The 19,041-nt window shown below is 43.5% G+C and overlaps 2 protein-coding genes and 1 long non-coding RNA gene across 4 annotated transcripts in view; 2 read left to right on the top strand and 1 right to left on the bottom strand.

Annotated features, from left to right (window-relative positions):
- Nucleotides 1-2,528: 2,528 nt before the first annotated feature.
- Nucleotides 2,529-19,041, bottom strand: part of LOC144988858 (uncharacterized) — a 65,995-nt gene continuing 49,482 nt past the window's right edge. Inside the window, exon 3 of the mRNA XM_078940003.1 lies at nucleotides 2,529-3,261. Coding sequence (XP_078796129.1) covers nucleotides 3,236-3,261 — 26 coding nt within the window. The 3' untranslated portion in view covers nucleotides 2,529-3,235. The remainder of the gene's footprint in view (nucleotides 3,262-19,041) is intronic.
- Nucleotides 3,260-4,510, top strand: LOC105357319 (uncharacterized). Its single transcript, XR_013653004.1, has 3 exons — nucleotides 3,260-3,745; nucleotides 3,945-4,159; nucleotides 4,241-4,510. It is a non-coding gene; the product is annotated as an uncharacterized LOC105357319 (long non-coding RNA).
- On the top strand, nucleotides 5,471-18,311 carry LOC144988822 (uncharacterized). 2 transcript variants are annotated; one of them, XM_078939839.1, is made up of 13 exons: nucleotides 5,471-5,739; nucleotides 8,291-8,390; nucleotides 8,528-8,631; nucleotides 8,701-8,976; nucleotides 9,085-9,178; nucleotides 9,258-9,325; nucleotides 9,430-9,648; nucleotides 9,837-9,902; nucleotides 9,981-10,103; nucleotides 10,194-10,259; nucleotides 10,378-10,458; nucleotides 10,555-10,620; nucleotides 10,819-18,311. In XM_078939839.1, exons 2-13 carry the CDS (start codon nucleotides 8,291-8,293, stop codon nucleotides 18,082-18,084), a joined length of 8,529 nt encoding a protein of 2,842 aa, XP_078795965.1. In that variant the 5' UTR covers nucleotides 5,471-5,739; the 3' UTR covers nucleotides 18,085-18,311. The 2 variants fall into 2 exon arrangements, with proteins under 2 accessions (XP_078795965.1, XP_078795960.1); XM_078939834.1 differs by having other exon boundaries at nucleotides 9,837-10,103.

The raw sequence follows: 19,041 nt of genomic DNA, 5'->3' as shown, positions 1-19,041 counted from the left end.
CAAGGCTGGATTTGCTCATAATGCTAACTATGCTAACTATGCTAATGTGACTAAAAGTCCTAGCATAGCGATCAGCATAATTAACTCTCTCAGAAAAACACATTTCCTAAAATGCTAATTATGCTAACTATGCTAGCTATGCTAATGTGCCTAAATGAGCTAGCATTGCGATTAGCATCATCAACTGACTCAAAAAAACACATTTCCTAAAATGCTAATTATGCTAACTATGCTAGCTATGCTAATGTGGCTAAAAGTGCTAGCATAGCGATCAGCATCATCAACTGACTCAGAAAAACACATTACCTAAAATGCTAATTATGCTAACTATGCTAACTATGCAAATGTGGCTAAAAGTGCTAGCATAGCAATCAGCATCTTCAACTGACTCAGAAAAACACATTACCTAAAATGCTAATTATGCTAACTATGCTAGCTATGCTAACATAGCTAAAAGTGCTAGCATAGCAATCAGCATCATCAACTGACTCAAAAAAACACATTTCCTAAAATGCTTATTATGCTAACTATGCTAGCTATGCTAATGTGGCTAAAATTGCTAGCATAGCGATCAGCATCATCAACTGACTCAGAAAAACACATTCCTCCATTGGTGAGAGTTATATGTCATAAGTTGCTAAAAAGCCCACTTTTTCCAAAATGGCGGCTTTTCTGTTGATTTTATCTCCATAGCAACCATTTTATGTTTTGGTCCCCTCGGGAGGACGAACAGATTGACGTCAGTTTCGGACAAATCGGTAAAAGTAAACTTTTTGTCGTCCTTAGCAACAGTGGTTTTATGCTAACCACGCTCACATTCCTTATATGTCCATATCCAGTGTTTTTCAATGTATTCAGTTTCAGGCATGAATGCATGCATTCAATTTTCACTGTATTGTATTGAAATGCATGGGAGTTATAACAGTGCGCCACTTTGCTAGCTTGCCACGCGCACGCCGTTCAAAATCTACAACTTCTAATTCCAACATTTTTTACACAGTAGCTTGCCATTGATGCCCAAAAAGTTTTGAGACGATCGAAGAAAATTCCAACGACAAGTTTACGTTTGAATCTGGTGGTTAAGGTGTTTTTTATAGAAAATTCAAGATGGCCGCCTTTTCCCGAGGTCAAAGGTCGACGAAACTCCAAAGGTGATTGTAGACTTACGCTAGGGACATGCGAGTCAAATTTCGTGAAAATCGCTCGAAAAAAAGTTCATTTTTCCATATCGTGTAAAAACGCGAAAAACTCAAAATGGCAGATTTTGGCACAAAATGGCCGCCAAACCGTAGGTCGTGTGGCCATCACGTAATGATTTCAAAACTTTCTTTGGATATACCCAACAAAGTTATCTGGGTTTTGTTAGCCGATTCTTAAAAATAAAATCCGAAAAAAAATTTTTTTGCCGAGTCGGCACATTTTTTTGCGATGGTTTTTTGCTTACCACGCCCACATTCCTTTATCGATCTTGTCGTATGTGACATCGTTTTGTTCAGTGTAGGCCAGGGTATCGCATATTTCAGTTTCAGGCTATTCCGATAAAATATGTGCGAGCTAGCTAAAATGGCGACGGTTGCGAATTCGCCACGCGCACGCGTTTCAAATTCTACAACTTCTAATTCCAACATTTTGTCCACAGTAGCTTGCCATTGATGCCTGAGAAGTTTCAAAAAGATCGATAAAAATCCCTAGGACGAGTTTTCGTTTGTATACGTTACTAAAGGTGCTTTTTTATGAAAATTCAAGATGGCCGCCCCTTCCCAAGGTCAAAGGTCAACGATACTTCTTTGGTTATTGTAGAATCAGGGTCTTGGCATGTGTGTGCAATTTCGTGACAATCGCATAAACAAAAGTGTCGTTTTCCCATATTGTCAAAAAACACGAAAATCGCCATTTCTCTGAGTTCGCCACAAAATGGCCGCCAAGCTGTAGGTCGTGTGGCCATCCCATAATGATTTAAAATCTTCTTTGGGATATCTCCAACACGCGTGTTTTGGTTTCGTAACTGTATTTCGAAATATTTTTTTTTGGCCCCATAAGCGATTTTCGGCCCATTCATTTTTTTTACGGGATCGCTCGCCGTGATGTCATCGACTTCGGGGGGGTGGCGTTCTCTTTGCCGAAAATTCATTTTCAATTTATCCCAGGTGTGTGCCAATTTTGGTGAGTTTTCGGGTATGTGGCGGGGGTCAAATTTGAGCTCAACGGATCCGTTAGTAGACAAGAAGAATAATAATAATAATTAAAGCCGCAAGCGGCGTTGTATGGCCCGCAGGCGCTACCGCCCCTTCCCTCGCTGCCCACCTCTACGCACCATTCGCTCCCAGCCCCCGCCTCTACGTCCCACCCGCCCTCGCTTCCCACGTCTACGCACCACCCGCCCTCGCTCCCTGGTTCTACGCACCCCCCCCCCCTCCTTCCCTGCTTCTACACCCCACCCGCCCCTGCTGACCTGGTGTAGGCACCACCAGTGCTCTCACCACCCACCATTAACCAGACCCCTCTTGCTAAGCAGCCACTTCATACCCCTGACCCCCCCCTTCTCTTCCTGTAAGTCTGATTGCATGTGCATGTGATATAAGTGAAGTCCAGGGTGTAGCCTTAGCCCAACAGTAGCCAGACTCTTGCAGCTCGGTGTCCCCACAAAGGATCAAACTGGTGAAGGATATGGATGGCTGGATATAAACTTGACTTTCTAGGTTAAACATCCTCAGCAGGTCACATTTTTCTTGTGTTGTTGCACTGTAAACATGGTAGCTCCTTAGTATGAAAGTATGAAGAGTTTGTTTGAATTTATGAACCCATTTTTCATTATGTGTTACTGTCCAGCAGTGAACGTTTTCACATATTTGACAAGAATGTGTCTTTGAGTCAAAGCTTTTAAAATGAAGGGCCAGAACTTGAGTGAAGAGATGAATGCATGAATCTTCCATTCAGATAACAGTTCATTTGACAATAGCTCATAGAATCAATGTTATTTTAGGTCTTATGCTAATATGTGAAAACAGACATGAAAAACACCTGTTCATTTCTCCAGTGTGAAGAGACTTTTATTTCTGCAACACAGTTATTTACAAGATTTTTACTTTCATGACTGACACAATCTGAAACCACTTTGAACAAAAAAGCCTTGTAAATACAAATGTCAGTGTGATTGTGTGTGTGATTGTGAGGATGTGCAGACTTCTGTCTAACTGGTCCTTGGAGGAGCATGAAGAGTCCATCAGCGTCTTCATCACTGCAGCTTCTGCTTTCCATCACCTGATGTAGAAAAGAGAACTCCCTTTAGAACAGAGCAGGAATTTTATCTGTTCAATGAGTTTACATCAGGGTTCCTGGAAGTTTCTTCTAGTTCAATTGAAGACTTTTTGAGACCTTTTTAGAAAATTCAGACCAATGTCTCAGCCTGTTTCCCAGGACCTCTGACAAAGAAAAGGAAATCCTGCAGTGTCCCATCAGAAAATTCTTAAACAAACACTGAGCCTCCTCCATGTTTCACAGGAGGACAGTGTTCTTTTGGTTGTGTGCTTCATTTTTGAGTCTACCAACATAGAGCTGATGTGCCTTACCAAAAAGCTCCAGTTTGGTCTCATCTGTCCAAAGGACATTTTCCCAGAAGCTTTGTGCCTTGTTAACATGCATTTTTGCTAATTCCAGTCTGGCTTTTGTATGATTTCCTTTCAACAGTGGTGTCCTCCTTGGTCGTCTCCTATGAAGTCCACTCTGGCTGAAAGAACCATGAATGGTGCGATCTGACACTGATGTACTTTGATCTAGGAGTTTACTTTTGATGTCTTTAGAGGTTGTTCTGGGTTCTTTGGATACAGTTCCAACTATCCGTGTCCTTAATTTGTCATCAATGTTCCTCTTCCATCGTCCAGTGAGGTTGGCTACTGTCCCGTGGGTCTTAAACTTCTGACTAATATGTGCCACTGTTGTCACAGGAACTTCAAGCTGCTTAGAGATGCGGAGCAGATGTGGCCTGTGACGTCTGCACTGGAAAATACGACACGCCCTGAAGTCCTGTCTCACCAGCCTTTCTCCTTCCTGTGAGGAACACCTTCAGCCTCATTTGAAAGCAGCTGCATTGAAGAAACACAAGCTGGTGGGACCCTCCAAGAACCTGCAGGAGAACATCTGCTCCTCCAGTCATGATGAGGTGATGAGGATGTTCTGTCACACTGATCACAATCTGTTCTCTCTGCTCTGTGGAAGAACATAACACCGTCTCATCTCACAGCTGCTTCAACAGCAGGTGGAGGAGAGTCGGGAGGTCTTCACTGAGATGATCCGTCTCATCCAGAAGAGAAGAGGTGAAGTGAAGAACAGGATCAGATTCCAACAGCTAACTGAAGTGAGGCGGGTCAAAGGTCTTCAGAAGGAGGTGGAGCAGGAGATGACTGAGCTGATGAGGAGATGCTGTGAGCGTCAGCAGAGACGGGATGGCAAAGCAGTTATCTGTCACTGAAACCTGTGTTCTTTGTGATGTGAATAAATCAAGTCAACGTGGTATTCTGTCATTTTCTCACTGAGTGAAGATGCTTGAATGCTTCCCATAACCTACAATGATTGACATGTAACACTCACAAAAGCTCATCTAGCTTACATACTGATGTGGTGACAATTTTCACTTTTTGTAAGAAATCAAACAACTTTCTGTGTGTGAACATGTTAAAAAAAATCATGTTAGGCCAGAATTAAAGAAAACCATCAGTCTTTAAAGGAGAAATGGAGCAGTTCAAACCTCATTGAATGTGGACAGGTGGGTATTTCTTTTTTCTGATGAGATAAAGATGCTTTGTACTTAAAAAATAGGCTTCCAAATTTTAGGGGAACAAATGTAACCAAAAAAAATCTATAATGATCATTTTTAAATACAAAGGTGTTTTTTTATTTAAATTGAAAATAGTAATCAGGTTTTAAGGGGGGGGGGGGGGGCATTGATACAGACAGTTAAAATGTAAATACATTTTAACTGTTGTGCTACATGCTCATAAGTCATCACCAATAAAAAAACTGCTCTCTGCTAACAAAGTATGATTAAAAAAACATCTTGTCCATTCACAAAGGTGTATTTTATGTCAAATTAGTTTGTATTGCTTAGAAATGTCACAAAAGAGTCATTTATAAAAAATACATTATATATTAAACGTTTTTATTCCACCCGGGAGCCGCCATTTTGTGAAGCTGCTGTAGACAAATTTTGAAAGGAATTAAATAAATGCTGATACTATTTTATATAAAAGCATTGTCACTGATGTAATTTACAGATTCACTCTTTTTTTCTGCAAACAGTAAGTAATGCTGAGTCGGTTCTTAAAACGTTGTGAATAATAAAGTATTATGATTTTGTAATTGCAAAATTCCTACAAATGGTTTTGCCCGTTTTCTATCCAATCACGTAAAAAAATTGGGGTGTGGCTGTCTGTGATTGGTCCAAACTGGTAGAACTTTCTGGAACGGTGGAGAATTCGTCCCTTTTCCCACGGGACTTCTGAGTGATCGGACGTGTCTGTCAGAGCTCTGTGAGAAAAGGTTTTCCTTGGTTTCTGTATCCAGAGGATCGGCTGATTTTCGCCAGAGAAGGATCTCTACTGCCTGTTACTTCGACCAAAAGAGGATTTAACTCCATCTTTCCCCCCAGAGTTTTTATTCTCCACCCATCCCCCCGTTTTTTCTTCTCCTCTGTCTCTGTAGGACTCCATTTTGTTGCCCCGGCCCACTTTTTACGTCGAGAAGGTAAGCGTTTTATAAATATCTCAGACGTATTAGAGAGTAAAATGCTTGTGCTTTATATTTCTGCTGTTGTAAAAAAAGAGTATTGCATTTTAGTAGTCACTTTGTTTGCTGTGTGTCGAAGTTTAGCCGAACTTCAAAGCATTGCCGTTTTAAGCTAGCTAACTGCCGTTTTAAGCTAGCTAACTGCCGTTTTAAGCTAGCTAACTGCCGTTTTAAGCTAGCTAACTGCCGTTTTAAGCTAGCTAACTAGCGTTAGCAAGCCAGAACACTGAAAGACCCAAATTTAAAAGTATTTGAGTAAAATGCTTGGTTTATTTTTCTGCTGTTGTGAAGATGAGTGTTGCATTTGTGTAATTATATCGGTGACTTTGCCTCGTGTTGAAGTTAGCTTAACTTCAAAAGGATAACATTTTGAAGCTAGCTAGCTAGCGCGTTAGCTAGCTAGTCCAGACCCAAACTTGAAAGTATTTGAGAGTAAAATGCTTGATTTATTTTTCTGCTGTTGTGAACATGAGTGTTGCATTTGTGATTTTTATCAGTGACCTTGCCTCGTGTTGAAGTTATCTTAACATCAATCAAGTGGACGTTTTTTCTGAAGCAAGCTAGTTTGTGTTAGCTTTGTATGGAATTACCCAAAGCTAAAGTTTTGAGAGCAAAATGCCCGTGGTTCATATTTTTGCTGTTGTGAGTGTTGCATTTGTAATTTATTAGTGGCTTAGCTTCGACTGGGCTTTAGCTTTAACTTCAGAGGACAGTTGGTGTGTTTGATGTTGCCGGAATGGTGTGTGTGTGTGTGTGGGGGGGGGTGTCGGTCGGTGTTCACTCATCTGTTCATGCGGTTTGCTGCTTTATTGCTGTGGCATTGTCTAATTTTATTGTGTTATTGCTTGGTGATTTTATATACATTTTACTGTTATTCAATTCAGTGCTGATTGTATTGCTTTCATTCAGTTTAGAACTAAAAATGTCTTCTAAATTGCATCAAAAGTTGCATTTAAAAAAAAAATCTAACTGCACATGAAAAAATTCAGCTATGTTCTAAATCTTTTGTCAAAGAGGTAAAGCATTTATTATAAATGTTCTTTTGTTAAGTCATTAAGAGTTTTTTTAAAACGTATGACATTTTTAAATTGGGGTATTTATTTTGTGTTTAAAATGTTCCAAGTTCACATGGATTTGTAAGATCATTACAAATAGAACCTGCTAGGATTCTTTTTTTTTTGTTCATTTTACCTGAAATGTGACACACATTGGGTTACATTTGCATGTAGGTAGATGCTATTATGTATTAGTTACTGTCTTCGCAGTGACTGTTACTGTTGACTCCTGGATGTTGTGATTGATTCTATTTGGTAGATTTAATTTGAATTCTGTGATTTTTAGTGTGAATTTACCTATGGATGGTTTGGGCTTGCTGGTGCAGCTGGTTTCTTCTAAATGAAAGTACTGATCACTCATGGAGCTGCATGTTGTTTTGATGCAAGTTTGTGAGATTGTGTAACCTCAGCCAAATGATGAAGTTGAATTTAGTCAGATCTTTGGATTTATCGCTGAGGATCTCCTGAAACTGTAAAGTTTATCTGCTGACTTGATGCTAAATTAAAGTCCTGTTTGTGATCTGTGCATCCTCTGGAGGAAAATATTGGTAAAAAGTTAGATTTTCTTTAAGATCTGTTTGTTAAAACAAAAAAGATTTAAAACACATTATTTCATTCTGTAGAAGTGTTTTGGAAAATATTAATAGAAGTAATGAATAAAGAACTGATGGCTCACCAAAATAGACTTCATATATGTAGCAGAAGAAGCAATTTTGAACTATTAATGTTACTTTTCAAAGGGTATCTTATTAAAAACAGGCGTGCTTTTCTCCAAAGGGAAAAAAAACCTCTGGAAAAAAATGCTTTCTAGTATTTCAACATTTTTTTTAAATGAAATGATAGTTCAGATAAAAATCTTAATTGTAATAAATGTAACTTGCAGCTGCACAGTCAGAAGTCAGACGGGTTTTTCTGCTGCAAACATTTTGAACATGCTGGTTGCTGCACTAAATCAGTTTTCCTGACATGAAAGAGGCCTGTTAATGCACCTGGCTGATTTTTGTTTTTATTTTTTATTGTCGTTTTGGTCATTTCCTGCTGCTTGGCCAGATTTATCTTATTTCTGGGCTGACTGTCCATGTGAATTTTAGCATGTCCTGCTTCTGCTGCTGCAGTGCTCAGCAAAGAGTTATATTTTCTTTAAGATCTGTTTTTTATAACAAAAAAGATGTATAGCACACTATTTCATTCTGTGTTTTGGAATAGATTAATAGAAATACTGAATAAAAGATTACTGCTCATCAACAGTGGCAACTATTTTGCTTGCTGTAAATCTTTTTCTAAAGTTTATTCTGAAAGTAACATACAATGCTTTTTAAACGTACTGCTATTATTTATATTGTCAAGGAAAATTAGTTTTAATGTATATTGGACAAAATGATCTTATATTATAAAAGTACTGGTTGTGCTAAAAGTTTTTTGTGTGTTTTTGTGTGTTTATGATCTTTGGGTAGATGCCACGGGGCAAGGACCACCGCAGAGCCCGTGCCAGGAACTTCGCGCCCATGGACCTGGGACCGACTGGCCATCCAAGCCCGAGTGCTCCGAGTTCACGTAAGTAACTGAGATTTTTTTCTCTCACTCCATTATTGCATCAGTTTTATTCTGCTCCCTAATCTTTTATGAATTGATGCATGTGCATGTGCTGTTGGCTAAAAAGAGAATACACCCTAACGTGTTGTATTTCCCAGGCTCCGGCACTGGGTTTAGGCACCCCGTGCGAAGATGGCCAGTGTCTTCTGCCACCGGGAAGAGCCACAAGTGCCTTGTGCCGCCAGAGTCTCCCGGGGAGAAGGTAACGTACCTGTGACTGACTGTTACCCAGTGTAAGTTATGGCTATGACAACAACTGCATGTGTTCCAGTTCGTCCTGGTGGTAGGAGACTCCCACCTTCGCGCCCTGGTGGACGGGATCGTCCGGATGCCTGGGGGTGGGGGCATGACCTTCGGGTTCATGTCCACCCCTGGCGCCAGTGCAGCCGAGCTGTACAAAGAGGTAAGGCACGCAAACATTCCACGTACCCCCGATCTTGTGTGTCTTCTCGCCCCCAGCAACAACCTGACGGCCAGCCGGACGCTCCCCGAGGCAGCTGTGGACTTCAGGCGGCTCCTGACTCTGCTCCAGTCCAAGTGGTCCAAGGTAAGTGTGTTTTAATCGTTGCACGATGTAGAGAAGCAGAGGGGGATGCAGCAGCAGAAAGTGTAATTACTGAAGCTGGTTTGTGTGTTTGTGGGATTGTTTTACCAGCTCTTCGTCCTGGACTTCCCGCCTCGCCTGACTGTGGCCCCAGACCTGCAGACGTTCCTCCGCCAGGACTTCAACCGAGTGGCGGCGCAGATGGGTATAACATCATGTCCTTGTTGGTTGTCATGTAGATGATTGTCTGGGGGAACAGTTCACTAACTTTCATTCCTGTGCAGGCATTAAGTACCTGTCTGTTGCTGAGCACTTCAGCTTGGACCGCTTGGAGCTGTGGGCCCGCGATGGGGTAGGTTGATGGTTCTGGTTGTTTTTGATGCAGACAGCTTTTCTCAGTACAATAAGTCTCATATCAAATCTCGTGGGGTTTTCTTGTTTTTTTGTGTCTCTCAGGTCCACCTGAGTGACGATGGAGGGATGGTCCTTCTGGCTTCCCTGCTGTGGAACTACTCTGCTCTGCAGCTGGTGGAGCCAGAGGTCCAGGCGCCTCCTCCTGCGTCGCCCCGGCCTGCCGTGCGGCGAGTCACTCCTAAGGTGGTTGTGAGGGAGCACCCTGTGTCCCCTCCTCCAACCAACCCTTTTGAGTGGGCTTGCAAGGTAGGGAAGGCAAAGGTAAGCGTCAGCTCATTTCATACAAATGAAAGGATTTTTCCTGTTTTAAACTTGTCCATGTGTTCAAGGTGAATCCAGCTTCCTGAAAGCCAGACCAGAAGTGGCGTGTGCAGAGCAGGTCTGTGGTCCATGGAAGAGGCTAGTTCGAGTGTCTAAATAGTTTTCTCTTTCTTTCTCACTCTCTACAGAAAGCCAGTCCTTCAGGTGCAGACCGCTCTCCTCTGGCATCCTGGCACGGGCGGGGATTGGAGCAGGTGAGTTGCAGGAAAAATAAAACTGCAGTGTGTGTGTTGTGTACACATGATAACATTTCTGTGTTTTCTATTCCACAGGCCGCTCCTCTCCCGGTGTCGCCCGTGCGCTTCAGCCCTGCTATTCTGGATCTGATGGACAAATTTTACCCGTCAGATCTGGACTGTGCTGGAGCTGCTGCGCCTGTTCCCGCCGGGAACAAGGTAACTGTTTTGTCTTGATGCTCAGAGTTCAGAATAGCTTTAAAACTGCTCCTAAATACCTTTTTTCTGGTGTTTGTCATTATTCCTCAGACGTCTCGTGCTAGACGTCGCCGGAGGGCTGTGGCTGCATCCCAGAGGGCTGCCCCCCGGCCCCAGGTAAGAAGAGGACACATTTCAGTGTTATGTGTTGTAGAGGTCAAAATAGATTTTTATAGTGAGATGTTCTTTGTTAAACACATATAATGGTGTGTATTTTTGTGTTCTTTTCACTAAGGCGGATGTCCCCGAGCACGTGGAGGTGAAACCCCGGCCTTCACCTGCCAGGCGTGCCAGGAAGGAGAGGGTTCCGGCCCAGGTATAATGACTTTGTAGTTTCATTTAGTCAGAATGCTGCAGCACCTAAGTTTATGTTAAAAGTGCGACATTAAATACATTTCATGTTTGTATGCAGGACCGTGTGGGGGTGACACCTAGGTCTCCTACCAAGGACGTGACGGTGGAGCGGCCTGTGGACCAGGTGAGAGACGAAAAGAAAAAGGCTCAATATTGTCTTTAGGAGTGAAACTTTATTTATTTATAGTCATTTTAAGCTTGACATGCTTGTTTGTGTGCTCCTTTAGTAGCAGACATGATTCTTGGGCAAGTATGATCAAAATGCTTCCTAAGCCTTGTATCCTTTTAAAGTAATGTCTTTCTTTTCTTTTTTTTTCTAAAGGACCAGCAGCAGCGTGGACAGCCTGCTGCAGGAGGTAAGAAGAGCAGCAAAGGTAAGAGCTGTTCTCCTTCCTGCATCTGCTGTGTGGTTCAGCCAAGTTCAGACCCTGTAATCCTGTTTGGTTCCTCTGAAAACTTGAGTGAAGTGGTTCCTGCTCCTGCCAGTTCTAGTGTTGAGGTTGTGTCAGACTCTAGTTCAGTTGACATGGAGGTTGGTGTAACGTTTGGCTCCTCGGATGATGAGCTGGTAACCTCTGAGGTCCAGGAGCCTGGTCCTGTTCCTGCTGCTGGTACGTTAAAGTTCCCCAGCATCAGAGGATCGTTTCACCAGGGCAGTGAGCTGTTTGGGAGCAACAGTGGGCGGCAGTGCATGGCCATCTCTTTGGTGGCTGCTGCCAAGCACAGTGTTAAAAGTGTGTTTCAGTGGGACAGCTGTGAGTTGGATTCTGTGCTGCTTGCTGGAGATCAGGTTTACTCGGACCTGCAGAGACAGAACAAAATCACTGACTCTGCAGGTTTTCTGAGAGTGACTGATCTTCCAGATCAAGTAGTGGTAGATGGGGTGGAGTTAACGTGTGATTTTGGGGAAGTTGTTAGTGGGGATGCTAAAATTAATTCGGGTGAGTTTGTTGATGTGGGTGTGTTGGTTCCCCTGAGGGAGGGGTTGGCTAGGATGACGTCAAAGTACAACACGTGTCTGCTGACACTGTGTGAGAACACTTGTGCCGTCATTGCTGAGAATGGACGCTGGGCTATTGTAGACTCCCATTCTCGCAGTCCTGAAGGGATGAGGGTCCCTGATGGATCCAGCGTAGTTTTGTTTTTTGACTCTGTGGATGAAGTTCACGACTACCTGCAGAGGTCAGTCGAGGGCATTGTCCTCACAGAGTTTGAAATAGTTGGTGTTGTTGTTTTTTCGGCTTCAGAAATTTTTGGCCCTTTCTTAGGAAGTCCTGCAGAAAGTAACTCCCTGAACCACTGCAAAGAGAGCCTCTTCCATGACACTTCGTTAGATGTCAATGTAGAACCCCAAAAGACAGCGACAAAACGAAAAATAGATTCAAAAATTGATTTTGGAGGCCCTTCAAGTGAAAACCTAAAGAAAGTGAAATTAGATGATGTTGCTGTGGAGGAACAGGAAGTAATTTTTAGTGAGCCTGAGCAGGAAATTTTCTATTTTAACCCTTTAAATCAGGATGTCTGCCAGGCTCTGTGCTCAATGTTAAATATTGAGTTCCAAAATTTTAATGCCCCACCTGCTCCTCCCATTGGTTTGTTAGGGCCCCCCTGCACCAACGAAAAAATTATTGGAGATGGAAATTGTTACTTTAGGGCCATCTCTCAGGCTGTGAGCGGATCCCAAAACAGCCACAGAAAAATACGCTTAGCCATCGTTAAACAATTAGAAACGAACCCCGATCTGTACAGCTGGGTAATTGGGTGTGAGTACTCTTCTGTGGCTGAGTACATAACCAAATCTAGGATGCGGTTTGTTAGTGTTTGGGCCACAGACGTCGAAATTCAAGCAACGGCTGATTTATTAGGAGTAAATGTTTTTGTATTGTTTGATGGCAGGTGGCTTCGGCACCAGAGCAGCGGTCAACAATTATCTGAAAACGCCATTTATATAGAAAACTGTGGTGGAACACATTTTGAGACTGTTGTCTGCGTTAAAGATCCACAACAGGACCGCTGTGCTGGTTGTTGTCCCTCTGCCAACAGACAACCAAAAACATATCGCATGCGTTCACATGAAAAAGGTGACATTAATTCAATAGGCACAAAGACTAATTCAATAATTGATAACCAGAGCAAATGTAGAAATTTTACTTCTAAATACTTTATGTCCCAAAAAAAGCAACAAACTAAGAAAAAGTGTAAAGGAAAAATTTACTCAGAATATGAGAGAGAACGATTAAAGCATGCCATTCAAAAAAAATACTTCACAGATGCAAGTTATCGACGGAAACTCAACTTGATAAGTAGGATAGGACGACAAATAAGATATGTAGAAAATGAGGATTATAGAGAAATGTTAAAGTCTAAATCAAAAACCAAATATGTTAATGTAATGGAGAAAATTAAAATCCAAAGGAAAACAAAATATAGAGAAGATTCCGCTCACAGGACCATGAAGAAAAGTCTTAGTGTACAAAAGTATAAAGATGATGTAGCACACAGGACCATGGTGAAATCTCAGAGCATCCAGAAATATAGGAGAGATTCGGCACACAGGACCATGGTGAAAACTCAGAGCATCCAGAAATATAGGAGAGATTCGGCACACAGGACCATGGTGAAAACTCAGAGCATCCAGAAATATAGGAGAGATTCGGCACACAGGACCAGGGTGAAAGCTCAGAGCATTGGCAAATATAAAAAAGATCAAACGCAAAAACTTAAATTAAGGACTACTAACAAAAAGCGATACAGAGAAAACCCTGCGTTCAGGGAAAGTGTTATAAGTAATGTTCAACGGAAGAGGCAGTTGAATAAACAGAAAGCGGAGAGTTTTCAGGAAGTCATGCAGGACTTCCTAAAAAAGGTAGAAAAAGGTCCAGAGTTTGTTTGCTGTGTGTGCAACAGACTTCTGTTCCATCACCAGGTTTTGCTGTGTGTCAGGGAGACATACAGCAAATCTTTGAAGATGGCAGAGATTGCAGATGTGTGCATTAGTGAGGACTATCTGCACCGCTGCAACATGGACTGTGAGAGCCCCTGTTTGTTTATAGGGACAGCGAGGAGCGCTCTGTGGATTTGCCACTGCTGCGACTCCAAGTTAAAGAGGGGTCTGACCCCGCCTGAGTGGGTCGGAAACAACTTGGAGGTGTGTCCTGTCCCACCTGAGTTGGCTTGTTTAAATAGCTTGGAGCAGCATCTGATTGCACTGCATATACCTTTCATGAAGATGCTTGCTCTGCCTAAAGGTGGGCAGAATGGTGTTCACGGCCCAATCACGTGTGTTCCTGCCAACTTGGTGCAAACGACCAATGTGCTGCCTCGGTCTGACATGGAAGGGTCTCTGTTGCGCGTCAAATTAAAGCGTAAACTGACTTACAAAGGTCATTATGAGTATCAGTTTGTGGATACCATGCACATTAGGCGAGCCTTGCAATATTTGAAACGCAACAATAAGTATTACAAAGACATAGACTTTAATGAAGCTTGGCTCAATGACTTTTGTAAAGAAGAATTGGAAGAAGAAAATCGAAACGAACCAGAAAAGCAGACGGACAAAAAAGAGGATGAGGCCGATGATGGAGAAGATGAGCTTCTCCATGACAGACAGAATCACTGCATGTTCCAAGATTCTGCTCTGTTCCCAGTGGACATCGGCCAAGAAGTCCTGGATCAGTATTTTGAGGATATTTTGAATTTGGCCCCGGCGGAAGGAAATAATCCGGTCCGATTATTGACTAATCGCGAAAATGAAGCTAAATGTTTTCCTGTCATCTTTCCCGATGGTAAAAACGTTTACCATGAAAACAGAAGGTTCAAATTAACTCTCTCGCGTTATTTCAACAACAGGATCCTCCATGCTGACGGTAGGTTTGCACAGAACGTCGAGTACATCTTTTTTGCACAGTACATGTCGGAGGTGGAGAAGGTTGTTTCAAGTGTGTCTGTGGCTCTCAGAAAAGAAAAATCAGGAAGTGCATCTGAAGGTGTAAGTGCCGATGCACGTTCTGAGAAAACCCTGAAGAAGCTGCTGGAAGCAGATCAGGGCTTTTGTTTCCTCCGGCCTATTCGAGGCACTCCGGCATTCTGGCAGGCAACACAGAAGGACCTGTTGGCCTGTGTTCGTCAGCTGGGTATTCCAACGTGGTTCTGTTCGTTCTCTGCAGCCGACATGCGTTGGAAAAATCTCCTCGACACTGTGTTAAGACAGGAGGGGAGAACCCAGACAGCTGACCAGTTGGATTGGGCTGAAAGATGTGAATTGTTGCGCAGGAACAGCGTCACCGCGGCACGCATGTTTGACTTCCGCTGGCACTGTTTCCTGAGGGTGGTCCTGATGTCTCCGGCTAATCCTATAGGGAAAATTGTGGATTTCTTTTATAGGATTGAGTTCCAGCAGCGTGGGTCCCCTCACGTGCACGTTTTGTTTTGGATTGAGGGGGCTCCACGGATAGGGAAAGAGTCGGAAGAGGAGGTCGCAGCGTTCATAGATAGATATGTCACCTGCGAGATTCCTGATGATGATGAGGTGTTGAAAGAAATTGTTCTGGCTGTCCAGCAGCACTCTAGGAACCACACCAAGTCATGTAAGAAGGGGGGGACCAAATGTCGCTTCAACTTTCCAAAAACAGCATCCGGCCGCACATTTGTTATCGAAGATGAAAAGATTGTGAAATGCCCCAAATGTACCGACCCGAACGTCAAAGCCGGCGAAGTATCCAAATTAGAATGCATCTGCTGGAAGATTGACATGAAGAAGCAGATTGCTGCGGAGGCATTTGACTTTTTGACCGAAATTAACCGCGTTGTTAATGACGACAAATCAGAATTCGAAACCCTGGAGCAGATCTTTGAGTATTTCCAAATTGACCAGGAAATATACGAGAAACTGTTCAGGGCCTGCCATCGGAGAAGCCAGGTCGTCCTAAAAAGAAACAAAAATGAAATCTGGATCAACCCCTACAACAAGTCCCTGTTAAAATGTTGGAATGCAAACATGGACATTCAGTACATCGTTGATGCGTTCGCTTGCGTCGTGTACATCATCTCGTACATTTCAAAAGAAGAGCGCGAAATTGGCCTGTTGTTGCGAAACACCCAAAAAGAAGCGGAAAAGGGAAACACCAGTGCAAAAGAGACGCTGAAGAAATTAGGCACCGTATATTTACATAATCGGCATGTGTCGGCTCAAGAAGCAGTGTATAGATTGGCTAATATGCACCTAAAAGAATGCTCCAGAAAAGTTGTGTTCATTCCAACCGGGGACAACATCATTAGGATGAGCAAACCGCTTGCTGTTCTGCAGCAGCAAGACGAGTCTGGGTCCCAGTGGATGCTAAACATCGTGGACCGGTACAAAAATAGGCCACACGATCAGGAATTTGACGACCTGTGCATCGCTACTTTCGCGTCCGAATATCGGCTATTGTCAAAAAACGAAAGCTCCAAAAATGCGATAGAGCTCCAAAATAATTGTGGTCTGGTCGTGAAACGCACACGCACCAAACCTGCAGTCGTCCGTTATGCGCGCTTCTCCGAGCACAAAAATCCGGAGCGGTTTCATTTGAGTATTCTCCAATTATTCCTCCCGTATCGCACGGACGACGACCTGAAACCGCAGGATTTCAAATTCTATCAGGATTATTATAAGAATGGTACAGTGCGTCTTCGTAGCGGTGAACACACTGTTGAAAGTGTTGTCGATCGGAACCGGGAGAAGTTCGAGCTTGAGGCTGATGCGTTAGAGCTGGCCCAGGCTGAGCTGTCGGATGCAGAGTTTTTGGAGGCTGCATGGGACATTTTGGTCCCCGGGGCCCAGTTGGAGCAGCGGGAGAGTGAGATGGAGCAGCGAGAGCAGCTGGTAGAGAGAGGGACAGAGGGTGAACATCAGGAGGACATTCCAGATCTGGATGTCCTCCGTGGAGAAGCTGCTCGACTGGAGAAGAGTCCCGGTCTCAGTAGGGAGGAGGGGCTGTTGCTCATCAGCTCTCTGAATGAGCTGCAGCTCTCCACCTTCCTACATGTCAGAGAGTGGTGTTTACAGAAGGTCTCAGGTCAGAATCCAGATCCTCTGCACATGTTTGTTACAGGCGGTGCAGGGACTGGAAAGAGCCACCTGATCAGAGCGATCCAGTACGAGGCTACGAGGTTGCTGTCACCTCTGTGTCTCCAGCCGGACGCCGTGTCGGTTCTGCTGACCGCCCCCACAGGGATTGCTGCCTACAGTCTGAAGGCAGCAACCATTCACACTACATTTGGAATCGGTACAGAATTCCGTCTGCCGTACTCTCCTTTGGGCGAGGAGAAACTTAATTCTATGCGCGTTAAGTACCACGATTTGCAGATTTTGATCATTGACGAGATTTCCATGGTGGACCACAGACTATTGATCTACATCCACGGCAGACTGCGACAAATTAAACAAACGGGTGACTTTTCCCCATTTGGAAAAGTGTCAATTATCGCTGTTGGAGATTTCTATCAGTTGCCTCCCGTTAGAGGGAAACCACTTTATGCAGAAAAATCTGAGCTAAATTTGTGGTCCATGTGCTTCAAAGTGGTTGAACTGACAGAGATCGTCCGACAGAAAGACCAAGCATTTGCACAGATGTTAAACAGGCTTAGGACGCGTACAAAAGACACCAAATTGTTGCCCAGTGACGTGCAAATGCTGAAGCAGTGTGAAACAGGAGAGGACAGCACGGCTTTGCACATTTTCCCCACCAATGCCCAAGTGTTTCAACACAACTTGGAGCAGCTCAAAATTACATGTGAAAATTATTGTGAAATTGTTGCAGAAGACTTTATCCCGAGTAAAGAGACGGGTAAACTGCAACTGATGAGTGGGCATCACAAAAAAGTGAAGAACAGCTGTTTGGAAGAGAGGCTGTTATTGGGAGTCAACGCTCGAGTGATGCTATGCAAAAATTTAGACATCACAGATGGATTGGTAAATGGGGCATGCGGCATAATCACCCACATTGAATCCTACACAGAGGGGGGGTTTCCAAAATATGTTTATGTGAAATTTGACGACGAGGAAATTGGGAAAATAGCTCGGAGAACATGTGCCAAAGCCGACTTACCTGGTTCCACTGCTATAGAGCCCGAGGAAGAGCGGGTGAGCCAAAAGGGGGGGATGAGGAGACAGTTCCCACTCAAGCTGGCATGGGCTTGTACCGTCCACAAGGTACAAGGCCTGACCGTGGACCAGGCTGTGGTCTCCTTCAATAAGATCTTTGCTGCTGGACAGGTGTATGTTGCTGTGAGTCGGGTCAGGACCATCGAGGGTTTGATAATTAGGGACTTTAAGGAAAAGGCGATTTACTGCAATAAACATGCGAAGGCTGCTCTGGAGAAGATGCCCCCCCTCCTGAGTGATGAAAGATGTGACCAGTCTTCTTTCAGTGTTTTTCTGCTGAATGTTCAGGGATTGTGCAGGCATGTCTCCTATCTGGCCCACTGTACACAGCAGCTGCAGCCTCACTGCATTGCTGTGACAGAGACATGGCTGACCCCTAGCTCTGCCTTAGAAGCTGTCCAAATGGACGGCTTCAGCTTTCCTACAGTGGAACCAACCCAGCATTAGTTGGCCTGAAGAGCCAGCAACATGGTGGGGTTGGGATCTACTGTACGGACGGAGGAGACTACCAAATTCTGGATAAGCCAGACCTTAATTTGGAGTGTGTTGTTTACAGGAGTCTGGCTCTAAATTTAGTGTTAGCTGTAGTGTATCGGCCCCCCTCCTATCCTGTAGTGCTGTTTAGATCCCACCTACAGGATTTAGTACTTTGGTTAGAAACTCAAAGTGAATCAGTTGTAGTGATGGGAGATTTTAATGAAGACATCCTGAAGTCCTCTTCCATTTTTAATCTGATGACGGACAGAGGCTTCAGGCAGCATGTCACTTCTCCCACAACAGAGAGGGGGGAAACTATCATAGATCATGTCTATGTCAAAACTTCCAAATTTACTGTCAAGGCCGTGGTCAGTCAAATTTACTTCAGTGACCACGAGGGGATCCTCTGTTCATTCAGTGCATCCTAGAGGGGGGAGTTTTCTGCTGGAGACAGCCTGGTGTTTATTGTAGGGTGGGGATTTGTCGTTGGATTTGGTGGAAAATTTGGAGGGAGGGGGGTCTAAACCTATTGTAGTAAATTGTCTGGTAAACAGTTTTTATAGCTTTCTTTGATATTAAATGGCATTTGTATTTTAAAAGGTAAGTTCTGATTTTTTTGTTCTCTTTTAATGCATGTGTTCATGTTCATTTTTGAAATGTTCGGTTTCTTTTACTGTGTTTCAACAAGCATGTGACACAAAAACACTCAATTTCTAATGGCTTTTTAAAGCAATTAGATTAACATGCACTTCTAGTGTATTTGATCATTTGAAGTCTCATGCTGGTTGGAATACAGGTTTTGCTTCCATGTTCAGTCAAAAAAGCAAAAGGCACTGGTAGTTGGTACTCTGGCTTCAGCCAGACGGGGTTCAACTCCCTGCAGTGTCCTTGAAAATTCTTTGACTATGACATGAAACATCAGAGTAA

This window comes from Oryzias latipes, chromosome 2 (assembly GCF_053564925.1).
Source record: "Oryzias latipes strain Hd-rR chromosome 2, Olatipes_Hd-rR_3.1".
In the NCBI taxonomy this organism is placed as follows: Eukaryota; Metazoa; Chordata; class Actinopteri; order Beloniformes; family Adrianichthyidae; genus Oryzias; species Oryzias latipes.
Note: the sequence above shows the minus strand (reverse complement) of the source record. Positions and strands in the feature narration are given on the sequence as shown.